The following is a 22,217-nucleotide window of genomic DNA, read 5'->3' as shown; positions in this document are numbered from 1 at the left end:
CTTACAAAATGTGCAAAACACACAGAATAGAGAAGACATTTTTTCTATTTATAAAAGTACATTTATCGTAAATAATCATAAAATATTTTCTAAATTACAAACATGCAAGCACCAATAAATCTAGGTCTACTATACTAAAAACAAAATATGGTTACGTACATAATTATGATGATAAAGTGTTTTTAAATCCATCATTGTTTTATTGTTAATTATTGTGACAGGAATTTTATTAACAGTAAGCTTTATTTCTGCTAAGCCAATATAATTGATTAAGATAATAATATTCTGGCACATACATTATCATTAAAATGGCATGTAAATTACCATATATTAATATTTTAATTTCTGATACTTATTAGATTTATTACAATAAAACTGAAAAAAAAATTACCATGACAAATAACTAATATTTTGTTGATTGCCTAAATACTTTTTTATTCTATCTATAGGTAAATGTGACTTATTGCATACACATCACTATTTCTGAGCATAATTAAAAACAAAGCTCTCACACAAAGAAACAAACAAATATTAAATAAAATACACCATGAAAAATATATAGTTTGGTAATGTATACTTTAGTGGCGTGTTCATCATCTAATTTCGACTACCACCACCATGTGCACATTTTTATTGTTGATTTCAGGTCCGTAAGCGCAGTTGTTTTATTACAATACTTCACATCTTAATTCTATAAATTACTAATTCATATGTTATCATTGAAATGTTTTAAACTGCCGACTGACTGACAGAGTTCAACGTGCATGTCCCTCTCATGCATGTTGTCAATTTATGATGTGCACCCTAGATTAATATTCACAGCGTCTTTTATGTTCGTAAAGTCCCATATCCAGGATTGCTTTCATTTTGGGCTTACAGATATTTTAAAGTGAAGGAATACTTCATGTATAACAAAATCAATGATAATTGTTTGAAGGTTTGCATGGCGAAATCAAATGCATAAACAAATCAATAATTTTATTCTTGACAATTTTTTTTTTTTATAATTTGTCAGAGTACTTTTATTAGGGAAGAGTGTTGTGCTTTTATTATACTTACTCATCCTATGCGAATTATTATATAACCACATATTAAGGCGGAGCTCGGGTTACTGCCAGTACGTTCTTTTATTTAGTTTAGGTGTGCAAATAAAAGCGAACGTATTGACAATATTTTTTCAAATCAGTTTGGGAAATGTACTCAGACACTTAGACTAGGTAGAAGGGGCTTATGTTATATCACACACTATAAGCACTGTACTTTACAAACTTAAAACCGACGTGCTTGTGTGATCTCTCAAACCTATGTGTCGTTAAACCGATAGCTTTCAGAGGTATCTGTTATTAAGATATCACACACTACTGAAGCACATGATAAAAAAAGAGCATGTAAACAGCTTGCATTATTACCGCTCCAGTCATCACTACCACTGTCTCTGTATCAGGTTGCGCAATAATTCGCGAGGATCCGTCACGAAAAGCAACCCTTTCTGTTTTTACAACGAAACGATTTACAGTAGGCCTACCAATATTGTCTAAACGAACAACAAACACATTTTAGATATCATTTTGATAGTAAAGTTTCACCAAAATATTTATTTGCCATAAAAATATATATACCGTATTGTTTTAATACATTTCTTTGTATAAAAATCTATAAATAATTAGTACAATCCAAATATTGCACATTTTGAAAGTTGCAAATATGATTAAAACAGAGATTCAGTATAAAATGTAATAATGATTATTGAATTTGAACATAATGTGTTATACTGGTAAGAGTTTTATTTTTAGATATTAAGTTTGGATAGAAGAGAGATGAGATCGTCAATCGGTGGTCGAGTTTTCTTGCATCTCACAGCCAACTCATTAAGTTGCTGCCAATGGCATGCCTGGGCTACTTCACAAATAACAAAGCAGAGGGCAAAGATGTCGCTTGATGTTACTTCAGCAGCAGGTGGTTCCACAAGTGGTGATGTTATTCCACCCATGTCAATAATCTTGCCCATCCATTCTTCACTTTCAGGTGAAAGGAGAATGTTTTCTGCCTTTATGTCATTGTGTGCAATTTTGTTCCGGTGGAGAAACTTCACACCATCAGATACTGTCAATAGGATGTTAAGAATTGACCTCCTATTCATGTTGGCGAATTTACTCTTTATTGCTTTTCTAAGAGTAAGAGATGAACTGTCAACTCCAACAAATGAAGAGACAATTTGAATGATGTTATTATCATCTCTTACTACGCCAAACATGAACGGAAATGATGGGTGAGCAGAACATAGTTGCATTGTGCGAGCCTCTATTTTGATGTTATCTGCACTGCCATTTAAGATGGTTTTGACAGCAACCAGTGAGTTGGTTGGATTGTGTCTCATCAGAGAAACTTCCCCGAAAGCGCCTTGACCGATGACCACTGGTGTTTTCGTCTGGTCGACTGGTTTTAGATCCTTCTGGTTGATCACGTTCACGGTTGGCAGGAGACTCAGTAATACATCTGTCTTGTCTTTTCCTTGGTTTGAATCTGTTTGAGCCGATAGCTGAAATCTATTTTTTTTTAAAGTAAAGAAGTTAAATAATTTACCATTTTGTTTACAGAAATATCAGATAATATATTGCCTGCTTATATAAATTGTTAGGCCTACAATAAAAAATAATTATCTGTTAATGAGGAGACTCTTTCATAACACTTGAAGAAGCCAAGCAATAGCATTCTCAGTTTTAAAAAAAGTCAACATCAGAATCCTATTTATGGGCTTGTGATGATATAAAATAATCCTACCTTTGAACATCTTCAAACAATTCCATAACCTTATTCTCTTCATTCTTTAAAAGTTTCTTGAGCTTTTCTAATTCTCTTTCTTTTTGATCGCAATCAACACAGCTAAAAAAATAAACAATACCTGAATGACTTGCTTTGAATTAGCTTGTAATTAACATGTAATTGGTATTATTCTAATTTCCTTTGCATTTTATCTATAGTTTTTTAAAAAAAATTCAGCTCATCGTTATAAATATAATATTTTAAATTCATTAGTTGACCCTCCGACTGGGGAGTTAGATCTATTTTGGTTATTATTGTACGGACCCTACACATACCCTTGTTTTCTTGCACTTTCTGTACGTTGTTTACTCTTTAACATCTTCTTGGCTTCGTTTAGTTGTTCCTTTGCTTCCTTATATTTACTTTCATATCTGTTTTGAATTATATTTTAATAAGTTATAAGATATATTTTTTTTTTTTACAACATGTAATTTCAAAAACTTTGAGAAAAAGATGTCAACAATATTGTTGCATTTATGATTAGTATTGAATGTTGATAATGAAGACTATGATGAGAAGATGAAATTGTTGGTGTTGAAGATAATCATAACGATAATAATAGTGGAAACAAGTTGTGATAATAATGATATAATCAATAAATACCAGGTTAGCTTTTTATTCAATGGTATCAATTGATTTAGCTAACAAATCCTTTGCATGTTGGATATGGTAAATTATCACAACATGGGGTTAGCTTTTTCAATAAAAACATTATACTTACTTAGTGTTTGTAGCATTAAGTAATTCTGTTCTCTTTTTCAAAACTTTCTTCAACTGCTCATTTTTTTTCTCTAACTCCTCTACAAGCTTTTCAATTCCTTTTTTCTCTTTGCTCTGTTGGCAATATTTCTCATTCAGCCTGAATTGACAATTGCACATAATGTTAGATGTGTTGAAAATAGCATTAGCTTAATTGATGGTTACTGTAGCTCCTAGTATGTAACTTTTGAATATTTACTTGGCATTTACAGCTTCTAGACATTCAAACTCTTTCTGCAAGTCTTTCCTTTCACTTAACACTTTCTTTACTTCATCATCTTTGTTTTTAAATTCTTCCATCATTCTGAATTAAAAATAAAAATGTTTGAATGAGTTGAAAAATTATCAAATAACAAATAGGGTTAGCTTAATAAGTAACTGTAAAAGTTGTCAAAGATAAAACTGTTCAATACTTACTTGGCATTTACAGCTTTTAACTCTTTCTGTACTTTTTTCTTTTCATTTGACAATTTCTCTATTTCCTCACTATTGTTTCTAGAATCTTCCATCATTCTGAAATTAAGATAAAAATGTTGTTATTGAAAATGATATAGTGTTAGCTTAATAAATGGTTATTGTAGCTCCATTATTATTTCAAATAATTATGTTACAGAGATGAACTGATCAATACTTACTGGGCATTTACAGCTTCTAACTCTTTCTTTTCATGTCCAACTTTCTTTACTTCATCATCTTTATTTTTCAACTCTTCCATCATTCTGAAATAGAAATCTTCGAGGTATTGAAAATGATATAGGGCTAGCTTAATAAATGGTTATTGTAGCTCCATTATTATTCCAATTTGTTACAAAGATGAACTGATCAATACTTACTGGGCATTTACAGCTTCTAACTCGTTCTTTTCATTTCCAACTTTCTTTACTTCATCATCTTTATTTTTTAACTCTTCCATCATCCTGAAATAGAAATGTTTGAGGTATTGAAAATGATATAGGGCTAGCTTAATAAATGATTATTGTAGCTCCATTATTATTCAAATAATTATGTTACAGGGATGAACTGATCAATACTTACTGGGCATTTACAGCTTCTAACTCCTTCTTTTCATTTCCAACTTTCTTTACTTCATCATCTTTATTTTTCGACTCTTCCATCGTCCTGAAATAGAAATGTTTGAGGTATTGAAAATGATATAGGGCTAGCTTAATAAATGATTATTGTAGCTCCATTATTATTCAAATTTGTTACAAAGATGAACTGATCAATACTTACTGGGCATTTACAGCTTCTAACTCGTTCTTTTCATTTCCAACTTTCTTTACTTCATCATCTTTATTTTTCAACTCTTCCATCGTCCTGAAATAGAAATGTTCAAAGTATTGAAAATGATATAGGGCTAGCTTAATAAATGATTATTGTAGCTCCATTATTATTCAAATTTGTTACAAAGATGAATTGATATACTTTTAATACTTACTTGGTATTTACAGCTTCCAACTCTTTCTTTTCTTTTGACAATATCTTTATTTCCTCACTATTGATACTAGAATCTTCCATCATTCTAAAATTAAGATAAAAATGTTTGAATGTGTTGGCAAATTATCAAATAACAAATAAGGTTAGCTTAATAAATAATTGCAAAAGTTTCTAACTCTTTCTGTAGTTCTTTCTTGTCATTTGACAATTTCTTTATTTCCTCACTATTGTTTCTAGAATCTTCCATCATTCTGAAATTACGATAAACATTTTGGATGTGTTGCATAGGGTTAGCCTAATAAACTGTTGCTCCATTAATATTAAACTTAGATACAAAAATAAACATTTCAATAATATTTACTTGGCATTTATAGCTCCTAACTCTTTCTGTAAATCTTTCTTTTCACTTAACAAACTTTTCATTTCATCATCTTTGTTTTTAAGCTCTTCCATCATTCTAAAAAATAAAAATGTTCGAAGTGTTATCAAATAAAAAATATAGGTAATTAGCTTAATAAATAACTGTAGCTCCATTTTTAGTATTCAAATGAACTTTTCAACATTTACTTGGCATTTAAAACTTCTAACTCTTTCTGTAAATCTTTCTTTTCATTTCCAACTTTCTTTATTTCCTCATCTTTGTTTGTAAACACTTCCATCATTCTGACTTTCTTCTCATTTAATACTTTCTTCAGCTCTCCGTTTCTTTTCTTAAACTCTTTTACTAGCCTTTCACTTGCTTTTTTTCTATAAACATAATAATAATAACATAAAAAATTCAGGTATATAACAATTAACACATTACATTTTGATACTATTATAAAAATAAGGACACAATATTGTATAATATAATTGTTCCTTTTAGCTGTTTTTATTTTGTTCATACTTTTCTCTCAATTTCTCTGCTTCCATTTCAATAGCTTCCATATCGTTTCTTTTATGGTCCAAAGCACATTCAACTTGACACAGGAATGTACTTATGATCTTAAAACAATTATTTAATAAGAAATTTAATTAATATAAAATGAAATGTTGTTGAAAAAAAGATAATTAATAGTGATAATAATAATGTGAAACTTGCAAGATGTGTTAGGAATCTTTTCCTACCTTGTTACCTTCCATTGTCTGCATAAATACTAAATCACCTGGATTAACAGTATTTCTTTTTGATGCTGAAAGTGGATCAGCATCTGGTTGGAATGATCTTGTTACTGGCTTCTTCCTCAACAGACTTGTTTTCTGCAGTTGCGGATCAAAGCTACAGTACAAATAGAATGAATCCAGACATTGTTTTATTTGATGAAATTCAATTTGAAAATAAATTACAATACATGGGCTTCTATTCCTATTATTATTAATTACTATAGTATTAAGTAGGCCTAGGGCCTAACAGCCTACTAGATGTAAAGCTAATGGAAATTTAAAAAATAACCCAGGCCTATGCTGGGTCAGGAAAGGCATTATGTATGAAGAGCAGAGTTTTAGGCCTGGCCCTAGCTAGGCCCTAGCCCTAATATCTAGGCCTAAACTAGTCTAGGCCTAGGTAGGCCTAGATGGTATACCTGGACTGTATAGTAGAGAGGTAGGCTTAGTCTAGCCTAACCAGGCCCTAGTTTAGCTACATACAGGCAGTAGTACTATAGGCCTAGGGCTAGGCTAGTCCATGTTCATATTCATACATTTAGGCCTATAGAGGAATACCTTTTTATTTACAATAAGCCTAGCTAGGCCTATTCTAGAGGCCTTTTTGAGGCCCTTATTAATATTAGGCATTGCCATTTAGTTATTTAGGCCTACACTACTAGTACTACTACTAGGCCTAGCTACACTCACTGTACTCTCTAGGCTAGGGCCGAGGCTAGGCCCAAAGACGGCTAAAAACTAGGCCTCTGGGCTTACCTTACTAGGGCCAGGCTAGGCCTACTTAGGCCGGCCTAGCTAGGGGCCTAGGCCTACTAGCCTAGGCTAGGCGCTACCCTAGGCTAGTTAGAGGCTGGTGGTGGTTAAAAAACTTACCGTCGTGATGAACGGCGCCAAAAAGGAAGTATATTGATGCTAGAATTCATATTGCTAGCTTATACGTATAAATACAAATATTTAGGATGCGTAAAGGTAAATTAATTCGTCGTATTTAAAACCAGAAAAAACAATTCTGACGACTGATATGAGGCCTGAGCTCCGATTTCGGGTGCCTTTTATACATTTCAGAGTGCGTGCCACACTTGTACGTCATAAAAACAATGTCGCGTGTCCGGATTTATGTTCTAAATACGCACTACAGTCGACGTCATAAACTCATTGTTTGCTTTACAAAAAAACTATATTGATAATCTTATTAATCAATTAATTCAAATTCTGTAGTATTAGTGTATATCATTAGTATAACTCATTCCTTTAATTCTAGTAATTTTTACTATTGTTTTTAATTCATATTATTGAGGCGTGTTATCAAATTTAATGTGCTACTGGAATGATCCGGTGACAGAGGACGTAAAACCAAGTAGCAGATACGCGCGCAGTACGAAATTGTTGCCATGAAACATAAACAAAGTAGTGTATAAGACGTGTGAATACGTGATTAAAAAAAAGAAAATTGTGGGCTATGTGTTGAAGCAAATTTGTACAGATACCCAAATAAACTGGAAATTGCATTGCTGATCACTTATCACAAAAATAGATATTGAAATATAGTATAAAAAATAACACACTATACGGTAACAATATAATATGACATTAATTTTAAAGGACACCCCTTCTAGATGGCCGGCCGGAAATGGTACTCTCGCACGTCGTTCAATTAAATAAATTATGATAAATGGCACCCGTAGTTCGCCGGAACTTATGTTGATTCCATTGTAACCTGGATTTAAAACTCGGGAATATACAGAAATAATAACACGAAACTACGGGAAATTAAAGAACAACGTGTGATTTATTTTTCACTGAATCATCATCTCACGAGGTTTCACCAGAGAAGAGACATAGTTACTGTATGACACGTCAAAGGTGCATTACATATGAGGGGATAACTTAACACCCCCACATCACCTCATAATCTTAAACCACTACAAAAATAACAAACAAAATTCAATATAACAATAACAATTTCTGTAACATTTTAACATCAACTATTCTCCAAATAGAAATATTTTAAATTTCTCTAGTTTAACCTTGGTGGCTGGTTTAGTTAAAATATCTGCCACCATGTCTTCTGTTGGACAATACTGGATATCTATTTGTCCCTCTTTTAAGACATCCCTTATAAAATGATACCGTATATCTATATGCTTAGACCTATGTCTTTGCACTGGATTTCTGCTTAATGCTATAGCACCTTGGTTATCACATGAAATATGAGCACATTTAAACTCATTGGGACAGATATCATTTAACAACTGCAGTAGGTAAAGGGCCTCCTGTGTTGCAGCCCCAAGACCCATATATTCAGACTCACAGGTGGATAGTGCCACAGTAGGCTGTCTTCTGGTTTTCCAAGATATTGGAGCACTACATTCATTCAAACTAAAGATATACCCAGTGGTACTCTTCCTATCATCCGAACTAGCCCAATCAGAATCACAATACGAGGTTAATTTCATTGAATCAGATTTTCTGTAAACTAATTTATGATTTACAGTACCTTTTAGGTATCTTAATACATGTTTTGCTGTGGTTAAATCCTCTAACTTGGGGTCAGCTAAACTTCTGGAGAGTTTACTGACAACCCATGTAATATCTGGTCTTGTACATGTAGCTAGATAAATTAAACTTCCAACTATTTCCCTGTATCTGTCTAATTGTACTTTCTCATTATTTGGACCGGTGCCGGTCTGTACTTCACAGGGGGTTGACCTTGTCTTACAGTTAGACATATTAAATTTTTCAAGTACTTTCAGTGTATATCGTGTTTGGTTCATAGTTATCTTATCGGCTTCTTGTTTAAAATCAATTCCAAGGAAATAGCTGATTTCCCCAAGGTCTTTCATTTTAAACTCATTTTTCATATTTGTCTTAAAATCACTAAGTACATTCTCATTTGTGGCTGCAATTAATATATCGTCAACCCATATTACAACAATTACTAAGTCATCTTTGTTGCGTTTTGTATATACACAGTAGTCTGCTGGGTTTCTTTTAAAACCATTACTCTTCAAGTGGTTGTGCAACAGCTGATTCCAATTTCTACCTGACTGTTTAAGCCCGTATAATGACTTGTTCAATTTTAATACTAATTTTTCGCCATTTTCTGACTTAATTTCGTAACCTTCAGGTTGGCTTAAGTATATTTCGGTATCGATATCTGCATTTAAGTATGCAGATTTTACATCCATCTGATGGATTATAAGGTTATGTTGTACAGATATTTGCATTAATGTTCTAATTGAGGTCAAATTGGCTGTGGGCGAGAATGTCTCATGATAGTCTATGCCTTTTATTTGTTTAAAACCCTTGGCAACGTATCTTGCCTTGTACGTGTGATTACCCTCGGCCGATTCCTTTATAGCAAATACCCATTTTCCGCCAATGAGATGTTTGTCATTGGGTAATGTGACTATCTTAAAGGTGTTATTATCTTTCGATGATTGTAATTCTTCATCCATTGCCCTTTTCCAACTTTCTGAATATTGGGAATTGGTAGCTTCTGTATAGGTTAAGGGAACATTTTGACATGACATATGATAGATCGAATCATCACTGTCAAATTCAGTCTCATACTCCTGTAGGTAATTGGGATACTTTCTCTCCCTTTGAGGGTACCTTCTGTGGGCATCATCATTATCTACCCTATTGTTGTCATTTTCCTCTAAGTTATCATAATTAACATTTGGGGTATTTTCATGTTCAATAATTTGGGATTCATTTGTGTTCTCATTATCCTCTAAGTTTACATTTGTTTCGTCACTTTCATCTGTCTGTGTTTGTTGGTTGGTGTTAGATGTTTGGTCAGATATAATTTTGATCAATCTGAATTTCTGAACTTTGCCAGTGTTTGGGTCATAGATCAAATATGCTGGACTAGATGAATCATATCCCAGAAATATACCACGCTTACTCTTAGGTTCTAGTTTCTTTGAGTTATGTATGTATGTGTAGCAAGGTTTTCCAAAAATGTGCATTTTTCCCAAATTTGGTTTATACCCTGTCATGGTCTCAAAAGGAGTCTTATTTAGGCGTTGGTTGAAACAACGGTTTCTTATATAGGCCGCTGCTCTTACTGCATAAGTCCATAAGGACTTTGGCAGTGAAGATTCCAGCAAAAGACATCTACCCATTTCAAAAAGAGTGCGCCAATTACGTTCCGCGGTTCCATTTTGATGGGGTGAATTTGGAGATGAAAACTCATGTTTAATACCTCTATCTGTCATTAGGCTTTTGAAGTCAGAACTGACATATTCACCACCGTTATCAGTTCGCAAGCACTTAACCTTGCCTATTGGGGCACAGTCAGAAAGAAATTGTTTAGTAGCTGTTGCAGCATCACTTTTCATTCTGAGGAAGTAAACAAAAACAAAACCAGAATGGTCATCGGTAAATGATATGGCGTATTTGAATTCGTCTTTAGCCAATGGTGATATTGGCCCTGCCAGATCGGAATGTACTAAGGCTAATGGACAATTGGCCCTTTTGTCTGGTTCTCTATTTCTTACATTAACAAATTTACCTTCAGTGCATATGTTACATGTTTCATTAACTTTACTACCTTTGATTTCCATGCCGTCCACTACCTTTTCTAATTTTAGTACATCGTCAAAGTTACAATGTCCTAGGACTCTATGCCAATATTGTAAATCTTTAACAAGGCTTACTTTATCTACTTCTCTAGGTGCACTTGTGGTTGGTAAGTAGTATAGGTTGTCAATAATACTCATTTTGAATGTTCTTCCAGCATTAGTGATTGTGTTTTCTTCTTTACTAAGGGTTACTATTGCTCCTGTTGTCGTTGCAGCTCTTACGCTCATTATATTGTGTGGGTACGTTGGTATGTACAGGGCATTTTTTAAGACAGTTTCTACTTTCTCGTTGTTTTCATCTATCAGGTTTATGTGTGCATGTCCTCTCTTTACTGCAACACCTTTTGCTACGCTACCATCCGCAAGTTCAATAGTATGATTAAGGCTTTTAAAGGTTGGATCGAAACTGGAGAATTTCTCTCGGTCATTTACTACATGTGAGGTGCAGCCAGTGTCTACTAAAATACCATCTTGACATGTTATGTTTTCTGACGCTTGAAAGAAAAAGGAATGTTCAAATCCATCCTCCGCTTTCTTTATTTTGTCCTTTGGTTTATTTCTGAAACAGTCCTTGTCAAGGTGATTGGCATTCTTGTGGTATTTACAGGTTTTTGTAGGGCAATCTTTTATCAAGTGGTTAGGTGATCCGCACTCGTAGCATTTTCTGGGGTTTTGTTGGTTTCCAACTTTCATCACTCTGTCGTTAATAGATTCTGGTGTATTTAGTTTCTCTGATTCTGCAAACTTTCTTAGGGATGTTTTAAATTCTACAAAAGATATGTCTTTTTCTTGTGTATTTATGTATATTTTAAATGGAGCGTATGTTCCAGGTAAACCTTTTAATACCATGGCTGTTAGAAGTGCGTCACTAGGTGTTTCTTTTGCTCTTTGTAATGATGTGATAATCTTTTCCACTCTGATAATGAACGATGTGCAATCTTCCTCACCCATTTCAAGTGTTGTTAGTTTGGTGTAAAGTTGGACCACTTTTGGCTTTGACTTGCTAGAATATTCAGATCTTAAGATAGATAGGGCTTTTCTTCCGTCGTCAGTTGCATCGTTAATGATCAGCGATAACGACTTATCGTCTAGGAATTGTATCAGCTCCGAATACGCCTTTTCATTTTTATGGTTATCTTCGTCGGTGGCTGGCTCCGGCTGTGTAGACGTAATCGTGTTTTTCAGCGGTGGTTTCAGCGTGTTGAGGTACCCTAGAAATTTTACTTCCCAAAGTTCATATTTTTCTTCATCTCCGCTAAAAAGAAGTCTTTGAAAACGGCTGGGCCCATAACCTGTTGATTCCATTGTAACCTGGATTTAAAACTCGGGAATATACAGAAATAATAACACGAAACTACGGGAAATTAAAGAACAACGTGTGATTTATTTTTCACTGAATCATCATCTCACGAGGTTTCACCAGAGAAGAGACATAGTTACTGTATGACACGTCAAAGGTGCATTACATATGAGGGGATAACTTAACAACTTACACTTCCTTATAGCTAATAGCAAAACGATCATAGCTTATTTTTAGTCTACAGCTCACTATGTCGGCGGTCGGTTTGTCGGTCGGTAAACACTACCGTAAATCTAATTGTAACCCTTGGTTATTATTCTTTGATTGTTTTTTAGGGTGGGTTACTATTACTTATTAGAAGGGGGTTACTATTAGAGTAGTGGGTTACTATTACTAATCTTAAATTAGGCACCTGAAAATAGTAGCCCATCCTCAACGTTTCCGGTCAGCAACTCATAGCAAAAAATAATAAATCAGTACAAATAAACAAATTTGGTTGAACTCTAACTTTATTTTATGAACTCAAAAACACTCAATCCTCCCCCACTCCCGAGATCAACATGCATTATCTCCTTGTTTTCGAAATACGGCTGCATCATAAACGACCAGTCATTTTTTCAATAGTTTTTGTGACTCTAATAGCAGGCCCGTATGCAGCATTTATAATGGGGGGTGCGAGCGAAGCGAGCAACAATGGCTGGGGGCCAGGGGGCCGCCAAGGGCCCCCTGTCAGGGTCCAGGGGCCGAAGGCCCCGGCAAAATTTTGACGTCCTAAAGACTGATTTAAGACTCTTTGTTGTGGCTTGGGCTAGTTGAACGATGGACACCAGAACTTAACGCTTTCATGATGTTTAAAGGCCAACTTAGACAGCGTCGATTTTCCAGCAGCTTTCCGCTTTCTAGCTTCCTGCTTCCTTCCCATGTTTAGGCGCCGTATTCGATAGTGTCTGTATTTACCGCCGGTTGTCTGTATTTCCAGCAAATTACCGCCGGTTGTCTGTATTTCCAGCATGCAAAAACACTTTACCGTACATGAAGCGCTAAGCTATTGCTGTTACGGCTCATCTGTTATTTTTTGCGCCCTCTATAATTAAAGGTTGTCTAATATGTCCGCTCACAAAGATAATGTGTTCTATGCGTAGGTCTATCTAGAAGAGACACAAACGTAAGTTTTAATCATCTAATGAACAATATTGTGATAATAATAAGAAATTATGATTAATGCAGTAGTTGATTGAAGTTATATTATAGTTAATTTTTACTCCGAACGCCGTCTAAATGGTGCGTGGAGTGTAGGCCTATCTATGGCCAAGATTGAAAGCATGTTCATGCTCGTTGTATAATGTTGTAACGTTCGTAATCATTCTCCCGCGGTTGTCATGGGATGATGAAGGATGCCGGACAGTGGTCGTTCCGCTTGATTGAGCACGGCTCTATTCAAGAGCTATTTACACGGAAGTGTTTGTTATTGTTATGTTTGGAGCTCCGTAAGAGTTATTTAAACGTAAATGCTTGTTATAATAACAAACATGTTATTATCTTTTGTTTCTAGTTGAAACCATCATCACCATCAGTAAAGTCAGTCTTTATTCAATAGCTGATCATCATCAGCGTCATTATCGTGATCTTCATCACATCGGCAAGTTGCCATGGCCATCGCCATTGAGAATTGAATAAAGTGTTTGATGCGTTACAAGTTGTCTGAGATTGTTTATTTGATCGTTCAAGTAAAAACCTACGCCCAACAGTAGAGGCTGTTACAGTTTCAAGTTTATATTCTAAAGTACGATGGCGTTATCAGATGAACGAGAACGCAAGTCTACTATCAAGGGACAAGAATATGCAACCGAAATGAAGTATAAAGCTCTTGGTATAGCCTGGAAGAACCTACAGAAGGGTTCGGAGGAGCTGAGAAACTATATGAATGAGAATCCGCCAGTGACAGAAGCAAGATTACGATACACAAAGTGGATGACTTCTTATGAAGCATTCATCCTGGCTAATGACCAATATTGCAACACACTTAACGAAGATGCCCTGCAAGATCATGACAATGATTGGTTTTGTGAAAAAACTGTTTATGCAGAAAATAGAAAGTCGGAAGCAGAAAAGTGGTTCTTGAGTAAGGAAGTAGTACAGCCTGTGGCAAGGAAGGCAAAGACATCCAAGTCTCGTAGTAGTATGGGATCTGTGGCTGGAAGACAGGAAGAGTTGAAGCGGTTAGAAGAATTGAAGAAGCAGAGTCGGATTCTGAAAGAAAAACAGGAAAGTGAGAAAAAAGTTAAATTGTTGGAAATCGAACTAGAGCAAGAGAAAGAGAGAAATGCTCTAGATAAGGAAATGGCAAGGTCAGAGGCCAGACAAGAGATGCTAGAAGAACTGGAAGCTGAGGAAATTTCTTCTAGTCAAGATTTGGAGGAAGAAGTAGCAAGCAACTTGAGTGGGCCATCGTCAGGCGATGACCAGTCCTCCGTGAAGCAAACTGCAAGGATACCTTCAGTTGCAGTGTCACCCAAGGTTAACAAGGTCAAGCAACCCGCTGCTAAAAAACCAGAGAAGAGAGTTAATGATGCCATAGTAGAAATGCGGAAGCCCAAATTAGAAATAAAGAAGTTTAATGGGAATTGTATGGACTTTAACAAATTCATGCGACAATTCAAAACACGAATAGAAAGTGGCTGCACTAACGATGACAGAATGGCATATTTAGAACAATTCACTACAGGAGAGGCTCAACAAATCGTTATTGGATACTCCTACCTGGAAGCGGAAGTTGGTTATCCAGCTGCAATGAAAGAGTTGAAAAGACGTTATGGGGATCCAGAGGTGATCGCAAACTCATATGTAAAAAAGCTGCTATCTTGGGCACCCATCAAGGCAAATGATCCGAAGGCTCTAGATGAGTTTTCAGTGTTCCTTATGGAATGTAAGGCTGCTACACTCTGCGTTGGGAGTCTAGGTGTGTTAGAGTTCTCTGAAAACATAAGGATGATCATGGAGAAGCTTCCACAATACTTGCATGATCGTTGGAGAAATGTGGTAGAGGTTCACCGAAATCAACAAAGGCCCATATGCTTCAGTGACATTGTAGACTTTACACAGACAGAAGCCAAAAAGCTTAATGATCCAGTTTATGGCAAAACCCCGGTATCTCGTGAGACCACAGAGCTACAAAAGAACAAACGCTCAAATACCACATTTAGCGTTCAGTCATCCAACACAGCCAAACCCAAGATGTCGTGTCATTATTGTCAAGAGGAACACTGGCTGTCGCGTTGCCCTGGTTTTAAGGCTAAGTCTGTGGATAGCAGAAGGAAATTCGTAAGAGAAAAGAAGCTTTGTTGGAATTGTTTTAATAAGGGACACTTTGCATCGTCTTGTCCGAAACCAAGTTTTTGTAAGATGTGTGCAGAAAAGCATTCGTCCTTCTTACATCCAGTCTCTCCTCCAAAGGGTGAACATACCACAACACAGTCTGTCGAAAATCAGAAGGCAGCACCTCATGCAAAATGGCGGTCCATATGCCACCCGAACTCTGTTTGGCTGGGTGGTCAATGGCCCTTTGAGTTCTTGGCAAGAAAACAAGACATGCGGCTTCGTTGGGAATCTAGACGAGCAGTTCAGAAAATTCTGCAGCATCGAGTTCAATGACCTCGAATCAGATCAGGTGACAATGTCACAGAGTGACATACAGGCATTAACAAGTATGGAGGAATCTGTGACATACAAGGATGGACATTACCATGTTGCTATGCCTTGGAAAGCTTCCCCATCAACATTACCAAACAATCGTGTATTGGCTGAGCGCCGACTCAAAACGTTGCAGGCTCGCCTGGAAAGGAGTAATGACACCCACAGGAAGTACACAGAATTTATGGAAACGTTAGTGGACAAGGGATATTCCAGGAAGGTTTCAGAGGTCATCGATGGATCAATTCCAAAATGGTATCTTCCGCACCACCCAGTTTTACACCCGCAGAAACCGGGAAAGCTAAGGGTTGTTTTTGACTGCTCTGCCAAGTTTCACGGAGTATGCCTAAATGACAAGTTAAACCAGGGACCGGACCTTACCAATTCATTAGTTGGAGTTTTAATGAGATTCCGTAGCTCTCCAGTTGCCTTTTGTGCCGATATTGAAAAAATGTTTTACCAGGTCAAGGTAAAGGAACAGGACTCAGACTTTCTTCGCTACTTGTGGTGGGAAATGGGAGATCTGAAGAAGGCACCACAGGAATACCAGATGCTAGTGCACCTGTTTGGTGGCCGATCATCTCCGAGTTGCGCCAACTTTGCGTTGAAGAAAACAATAAAGGACCATGGAAAGGACTACGATCCAATAATCACGCAGATAGCAGATAGGCATTTTTATGTTGACGATCTTCTATATGCGACAGACGATGAACAATGTGCTATTGATATAGCCATTCAAGTGAAACAGTTGCTGGCAAGAGGAGGTTTCAACCTGACGAAATGGGTTTCAAACTCGAGTAAATTAGTGAGCATGCTGAGAGATAAGGGAGATTCAAACTCAGTTTCCTTATGTGGTGGAGACCAGCAACGTGCCTTGGGTGTTCGCTGGTTTGTCAGTGAAGATAGCTTGGGATATACCATATCTCCAACAACAAAGCCTGCGACTCGAAGGGGTATCCTGTCAGTTGTTTCGTCTGTATTTGACCCGTTAGGGCTGGTATCACCATTTATCCTCAAGGCAAAGTTATTGATGCAGGAGCTCTGTCGACTTGGTTATGATTGGGATTCAACAATCTCAATTGAATATGAGACTAGATGGCAACAGTGGTTATTCGATCTGAAGAAGTTGGAGACTATTCGAATTCAACGATGCTACAAATCTGCAGAGTTTGGGATCGTAGTGCGTCGTGAACTGCATAGCTTTGGAGATGCGTCATCCACAAGTTACGGAGCAGCATCATATCTCTATCAGAAGGATGAATCTGGCAACGTAAACCGCACCCTTGTTGCAGCAAAGTCCAGATTGGCTCCTCTTAAAGCTCAAACAATTCCCAGACTGGAGTTGCAGGCTGCACTGTTAGCAGCACGCTTGGACACAATGATAAGAGAAGAGCTTAAAGAAATTAAAATTGACCAGTCTGTGTGCTGGACCGACAGCACGTGTGTGCTCAAATATCTGAGCAACGACGAAACCAGGTTCAAAACATATGTGGGAAATCGAGTTTCTGCAATCCTAAGTAGGACGAACAAGGACCAATGGAGGTTCGTGAATTCAGCTGAAAATCCGGCCGACCTAGCTTCCAGTGGGATGACGGCAGAGGAAATGATGACGAGTGAAATGTGGTATTGCGGTCCAAAATTCCTCACACAAAATGATTCCAAGTGGCCAGAGATGCCAGACGATCTCGCCCTCAGAATGAATGACCCCGAAGTGAAGGCCGTAACAGCGTTAGTTGTGGCCGAAATCAACACCACTCTGGATGAACTAACTTCACAGTTTTCAAGTTGGAAGACACTGTCAAGAGTTACTGGCTGGGTGCTACGATTCACGAATAACTTAAAGAATGTTAAACACAAGAAAACGACAGTCCAGAAGAGGACAAGCAATCAAGTTGTGGAACCTCTCTCAGTGGATGAATTGAAGGAAGCAGAACTGGTACTCATCAGACGTGCCCAGAAGCATTCGTATTCTGAGGAATTCAGAAGCTTAGAGACAGGCAAGACAATAAAGTCAACTAGTCCACTAATTAAGTTGGACCCGAAATTAGAAAATGGTGTATTGAAGGTTGGAGGTCGACTGAGTATGGCCAATGTTAGTGAAGATCTCAAACATCAAATCATACTACCAAAGTCCAGTGATCTGACTATACTCATCTTAAGACACTACCACAACTGTACTGGGCACTCAGGCGTCAATCATGTTCTATCTGAGCTAAGGCAAATTTACTGGCCAGTAGGAGGACGAACAATGATCAAAGGGATCAGTAGGAAATGCGTTCAATGCAGAAGAAGAAATGCTCCGACAGCACATCAGAAAATGGCTGATCTGCCAGCTGAGAGAGTTACACCAGCCCACCCACCTTTTACCTTTGTGGGGATTGATTGCTTTGGACCATTTAAGGTTAAGAATGCTAGATCAGTGCTGAAAAGATATGGAGTGATTTTTACCTGCTTATCAATCAGAGCAGTGCATCTGGAAGTGGCATCATCATTGGACACAAACTCATTCTTAAATGCTTATTGACGTTTCGTTGCTAGGAGAGGCGTACCAAAGCATATCCGGTCTGACAATGGAGGAAATTTTGTTATGGGGCAAAAGGAGCTTCGATCGGCCATTAATGATTGGAATCAAGGACAGATACACCAGTACCTCTCACAGAATCACGTGGAATGGAAATTCAATCCTCCGGCAGCTTCCCATCAAGGCGGGGTTTGGGAAAGATGCATTCGTACGGTACGCAAGGTGCTCAGCTCGCTGATGGAAGAACAAACAATCAACGATGAAACATTGCAGACGCTTTTCTGTGAAGTCGAAACAATAGTGAATGGGAGACCAATAACAAAGGTGTCAGATGACCCAAAGGACAATGAGGCATTAACACCGAATCATCTTTTACTATTGCGAGCAGGACCCAGCCTTCCACCAGGACGATTTGTTGCAGACGATTGCTACGTGAGAAGGCGCTGGCGCCAAACTCAGTATCTCGCAGATGTTTTCTGGCGTCGCTGGCTCCGAGAATATTTGCCTGCACTTCAAGAGCGACAGAAATGGTGTAAGAAACAGCAGAATGTTGCGAATGGCGACATTGTTTTGGTTCATGACCCATCGGTTCCACGATGCTCGTGGCCGCTTGCTCGAGTGATAGAAGTGCTCCAGAATGATTCAGATGGAATGGTGCGTTCTGTGAGATTGAAAACGTCGGTTGGAACTCTAGTAAGACCAATCACTAAGATCATACTTCTAGAAGTCAACGGAAATGATTAGACATGCACATTGTGAGATGTTTGCCAGTGATATATTTGGATTTTGACTTATGTGAACTTTATAAGAGACTTATTGACTTATTACTTTTATTGTTTGTCGTTACCCGTAACATATGTATATATATAGTAAAGGCTCGATTTAATCGCCTTTAAGGGGCCGGGATGTTACGGCTCATCTGTTATTTTTTGCGCCCTCTATAATTAAAGGTTGTCTAATATGTCCGCTCACAAAGATAATGTGTTCTATGCGTAGGTCTATCTAGAAGAGACACAAACGTAAGTTTTAATCATCTAATGAACAATATTGTGATAATAATAAGAAATTATGATTAATGCAGTAGTTGATTGAAGTTATATTATAGTTAATTTTTACTCCGAACGCCGTCTAAATGGTGCGTGGAGTGTAGGCCTATCTATGGCCAAGATTGAAAGCATGTTCATGCTCGTTGTATAATGTTGTAACGTTCGTAATCATTCTCCCGCGGTTGTCATGGGATGATGAAGGATGCGGACAGTGGTCGTTCCGCTTGATTGAGCACGGCTCTATTCAAGAGCTATTTACACGGAAGTGTTTGTTATTGTTATGTTTGGAGCTCCGTAAGAGTTATTTAAACGTAAATGCTTGTTATAATAACAAACATGTTATTATCTTTTGTTTCTAGTTGAAACCATCATCACCATCAGTAAAGTCAGTCTTTATTCAATAGCTGATCATCATCAGCGTCATTATCGTGATCTTCATCACATCGGCAAGTTGCCATGGCCATCGCCATTGAGAATTGAATAAAGTGTTTGATGCGTTACAAGTTGTCTGAGATTGTTTATTTGATCGTTCAAGTAAAAACCTACGCCCAACAGTAGAGGCTGTTACAATTGCTTGTCGTCACATGATCGACTGCGCATGTTTCACATCGAGTTTGTAGTCAGTTCAAATTCCGTAATTTAATTACCGGTATTTTTTCATTTTATATTAACATATTTTTGTTTGTATACCATTGATAATGTAAATTTTGTATATATATAATGATTGTCTTTAGTTAAACAAGACAAGAAAAAATACCAACCGAGGAAATAGTGGACCTTTTGGGACTTGGGGGGGGGGGGGTGCGTCTGCACCCAACGCACCCCCCCTGGATACGGGCCTGAATAGTAACCCCCATGGGTTACTATTAGAGTAGTGGGTTATTATTATAGATTGACTTATAAGGTGGGTTACTAATTAGAGGGGAGTTACTATTAGAGTGTGGGTTACTATTGGAAGATGTACGGCAACTCAAATTTGCACACGCGACTGCAGCCATGAATATATGTATATGTTTGCGTTGAATGTGAACGTCAGGTCCCCGATGAAGGTGGTACTTGTAACTTCCGATCATCATTAAACGCTAGGCCATCTATCTGTGTTTGCCCAGGGAAGAAGACAACTTTTTTTTTGGTTGTTGTTACTGAAATCGCATCTTTCGCTATTTTTCTATATTTATACTGTTTTTTTTTCGTTTATACGCATATTATTTTGTGACGACCATTTATTAATGTTATTTTCAGCAATTCGCATTTTGCTATTATGGTTTGGATGAAGATCCATTTTTTTTCCACATGAAGCAACAGCAGGGAGGCCAGGATAATTGGATGAAGATCCAATGGGAAAGCGCTACCCTAGCCGAACATGTGTATTTGGATGAAGATACCTTTTTTCCCCTTTTTTTTTGTCTACAACATGAATCAGTGGCAGGGAGGCCTGGAGAATTGGATGAAGATCCAATGGGAAGATAAGCGGGGTGGCAACCGTATAAATGGCAGAAAAGCAAAGATTGTATAGCGCCACTAGGCGGTGCAAGAAAAATAACTTGGATGCCATTCGGGCGGACAAAATGATGATGATTACAGTTATCGAAAAAATTTCCGGTCGGTGAATTGTCGGCGAAGTGGCGTTCGGCAAAACGTTCCGTCACCGTTGAAAGAAATTTGACAACTTAAAAGTCAATTAGTTATATTATAAACCAAAATAAGTCTGAAATGGTGGAGATCTAAAAATTGAGTCGGGTAAACCAATCCAGCACCCTAAAAACTACCCTAAAACATTCGCTTTTAACATGAAATGCCTACAGCATATGAAAATCTGGACTAGTCTATTATATTATTGCCACAAAAGACGATTTATTTGCTTTGCCTATTTTTTTTGCAAACTAACTTGATGATAGGTGGCGCCATTGGTTTTTTTAGAGTAGCAGAACATTATATTGGCAGTGACTATAGAGTAACCAATCACCATAACATTTAGAGAGTCATCCTCAGTCTAGTCATATAAAAAGTTGCACACACATCAGAAGTTTTCCGGAACAATATGAAATTAAAATATAATTACATTTTAATAATTAATATCGTACTAGTAGTAGCGTCATACTGCACACGTCGGTCCTGGAACTAATTTCTGGTGACTTGCTTGATTTCCATCTGAAACAATTCACCTTACAAAATGTGCAAAACACACAGAATAGAGAAGACATTTTGTCTATTTATAAAAGTACATTTATCGTAAATAATCATAAAATATTTTCTAAATTACAAACATGCAAGCACCAATAAATCTAGGTCTACTATACTAAAAACAAAATATGGTTACGTACATAATTATGATGATAAAGTGTTTTTAAATCCATCATTGTTTTATTGTTAATTATTGTGACAGGAATTTTATTAACAGTAAGCTTTATTTCTGCTAAGCCAATATAATTGATTAAGATAATAATATTCTGGCACATACATTATCATTAAAATGGCATGTTAAATTACCATATATTAATATTTTAATTTCTGATACTTATTAGATTTATTACAATAAAACTGAAAAAAAAATTACCATGACAAATAACTAATATTTTGTTGATTGCCTAAATACTTTTTTATTCTATCTATAGGTAAATGTGACTTATAGCATACACATCACTATTTCTGAGCATAATTAAAAACAAAGCTCTCACACAAAGAAACAAACAAATATTAAATAAAATACACCATGAAAAATATATAGTTTGGTAATGTATACTTTAGTGACGTGTTCATCATCTAATTTCGACTACCACCACCATGTGCACATTTTTATTGTTGATTTCAGGTCCGTAAGCGCAGTTGTTTTATTACAATACTTCACATCTTAATTCTATAAATTACTAATTCATATGTTATCATTGAAATGTTTTAAACTGCCGACT

The 22,217-nt window shown here is 36.7% G+C and overlaps 2 protein-coding genes across 2 annotated transcripts; both read left to right on the top strand.

Moving 5' to 3' along the window:
* The first annotated feature begins 15,724 nt into the window (after positions 1-15,724).
* Positions 15,725-18,265, top strand: LOC144838189 (uncharacterized). Its single transcript, XM_078693549.1, has one exon. The coding sequence runs from the start codon at positions 15,725-15,727 to the stop codon at positions 18,263-18,265; it is 2,541 nt and encodes an 846-aa protein (XP_078549675.1).
* A 63-nt stretch (positions 18,266-18,328) lies between these two features.
* Positions 18,329-19,006, top strand: LOC144838188 (uncharacterized). Its single transcript, XM_078693548.1, has one exon. The coding sequence runs from the start codon at positions 18,329-18,331 to the stop codon at positions 19,004-19,006; it is 678 nt and encodes a 225-aa protein (XP_078549674.1).
* The last annotated feature ends 3,211 nt before the right edge of the window (positions 19,007-22,217 follow it).

Source organism: Antedon bifida, chromosome 3, assembly GCF_963402885.1.
Source record: "Antedon bifida chromosome 3, ecAntBifi1.1, whole genome shotgun sequence".
Taxonomy (NCBI): Eukaryota; Metazoa; Echinodermata; class Crinoidea; order Comatulida; family Antedonidae; genus Antedon; species Antedon bifida.
The sequence above is the reverse complement of the archived record's forward strand: the minus strand, read 5'-3'. Positions and strand labels throughout refer to the sequence as shown.

Coding starts and splice junctions, on each gene's coding strand:
- LOC144838189 (XM_078693549.1), top strand. CDS start 15,725: ATGTCACAGAGTGACATACAGGCATTAACAAGTATGGAGGAATCTGTG.
- LOC144838188 (XM_078693548.1), top strand. CDS start 18,329: ATGGGGCAAAAGGAGCTTCGATCGGCCATTAATGATTGGAATCAAGGA.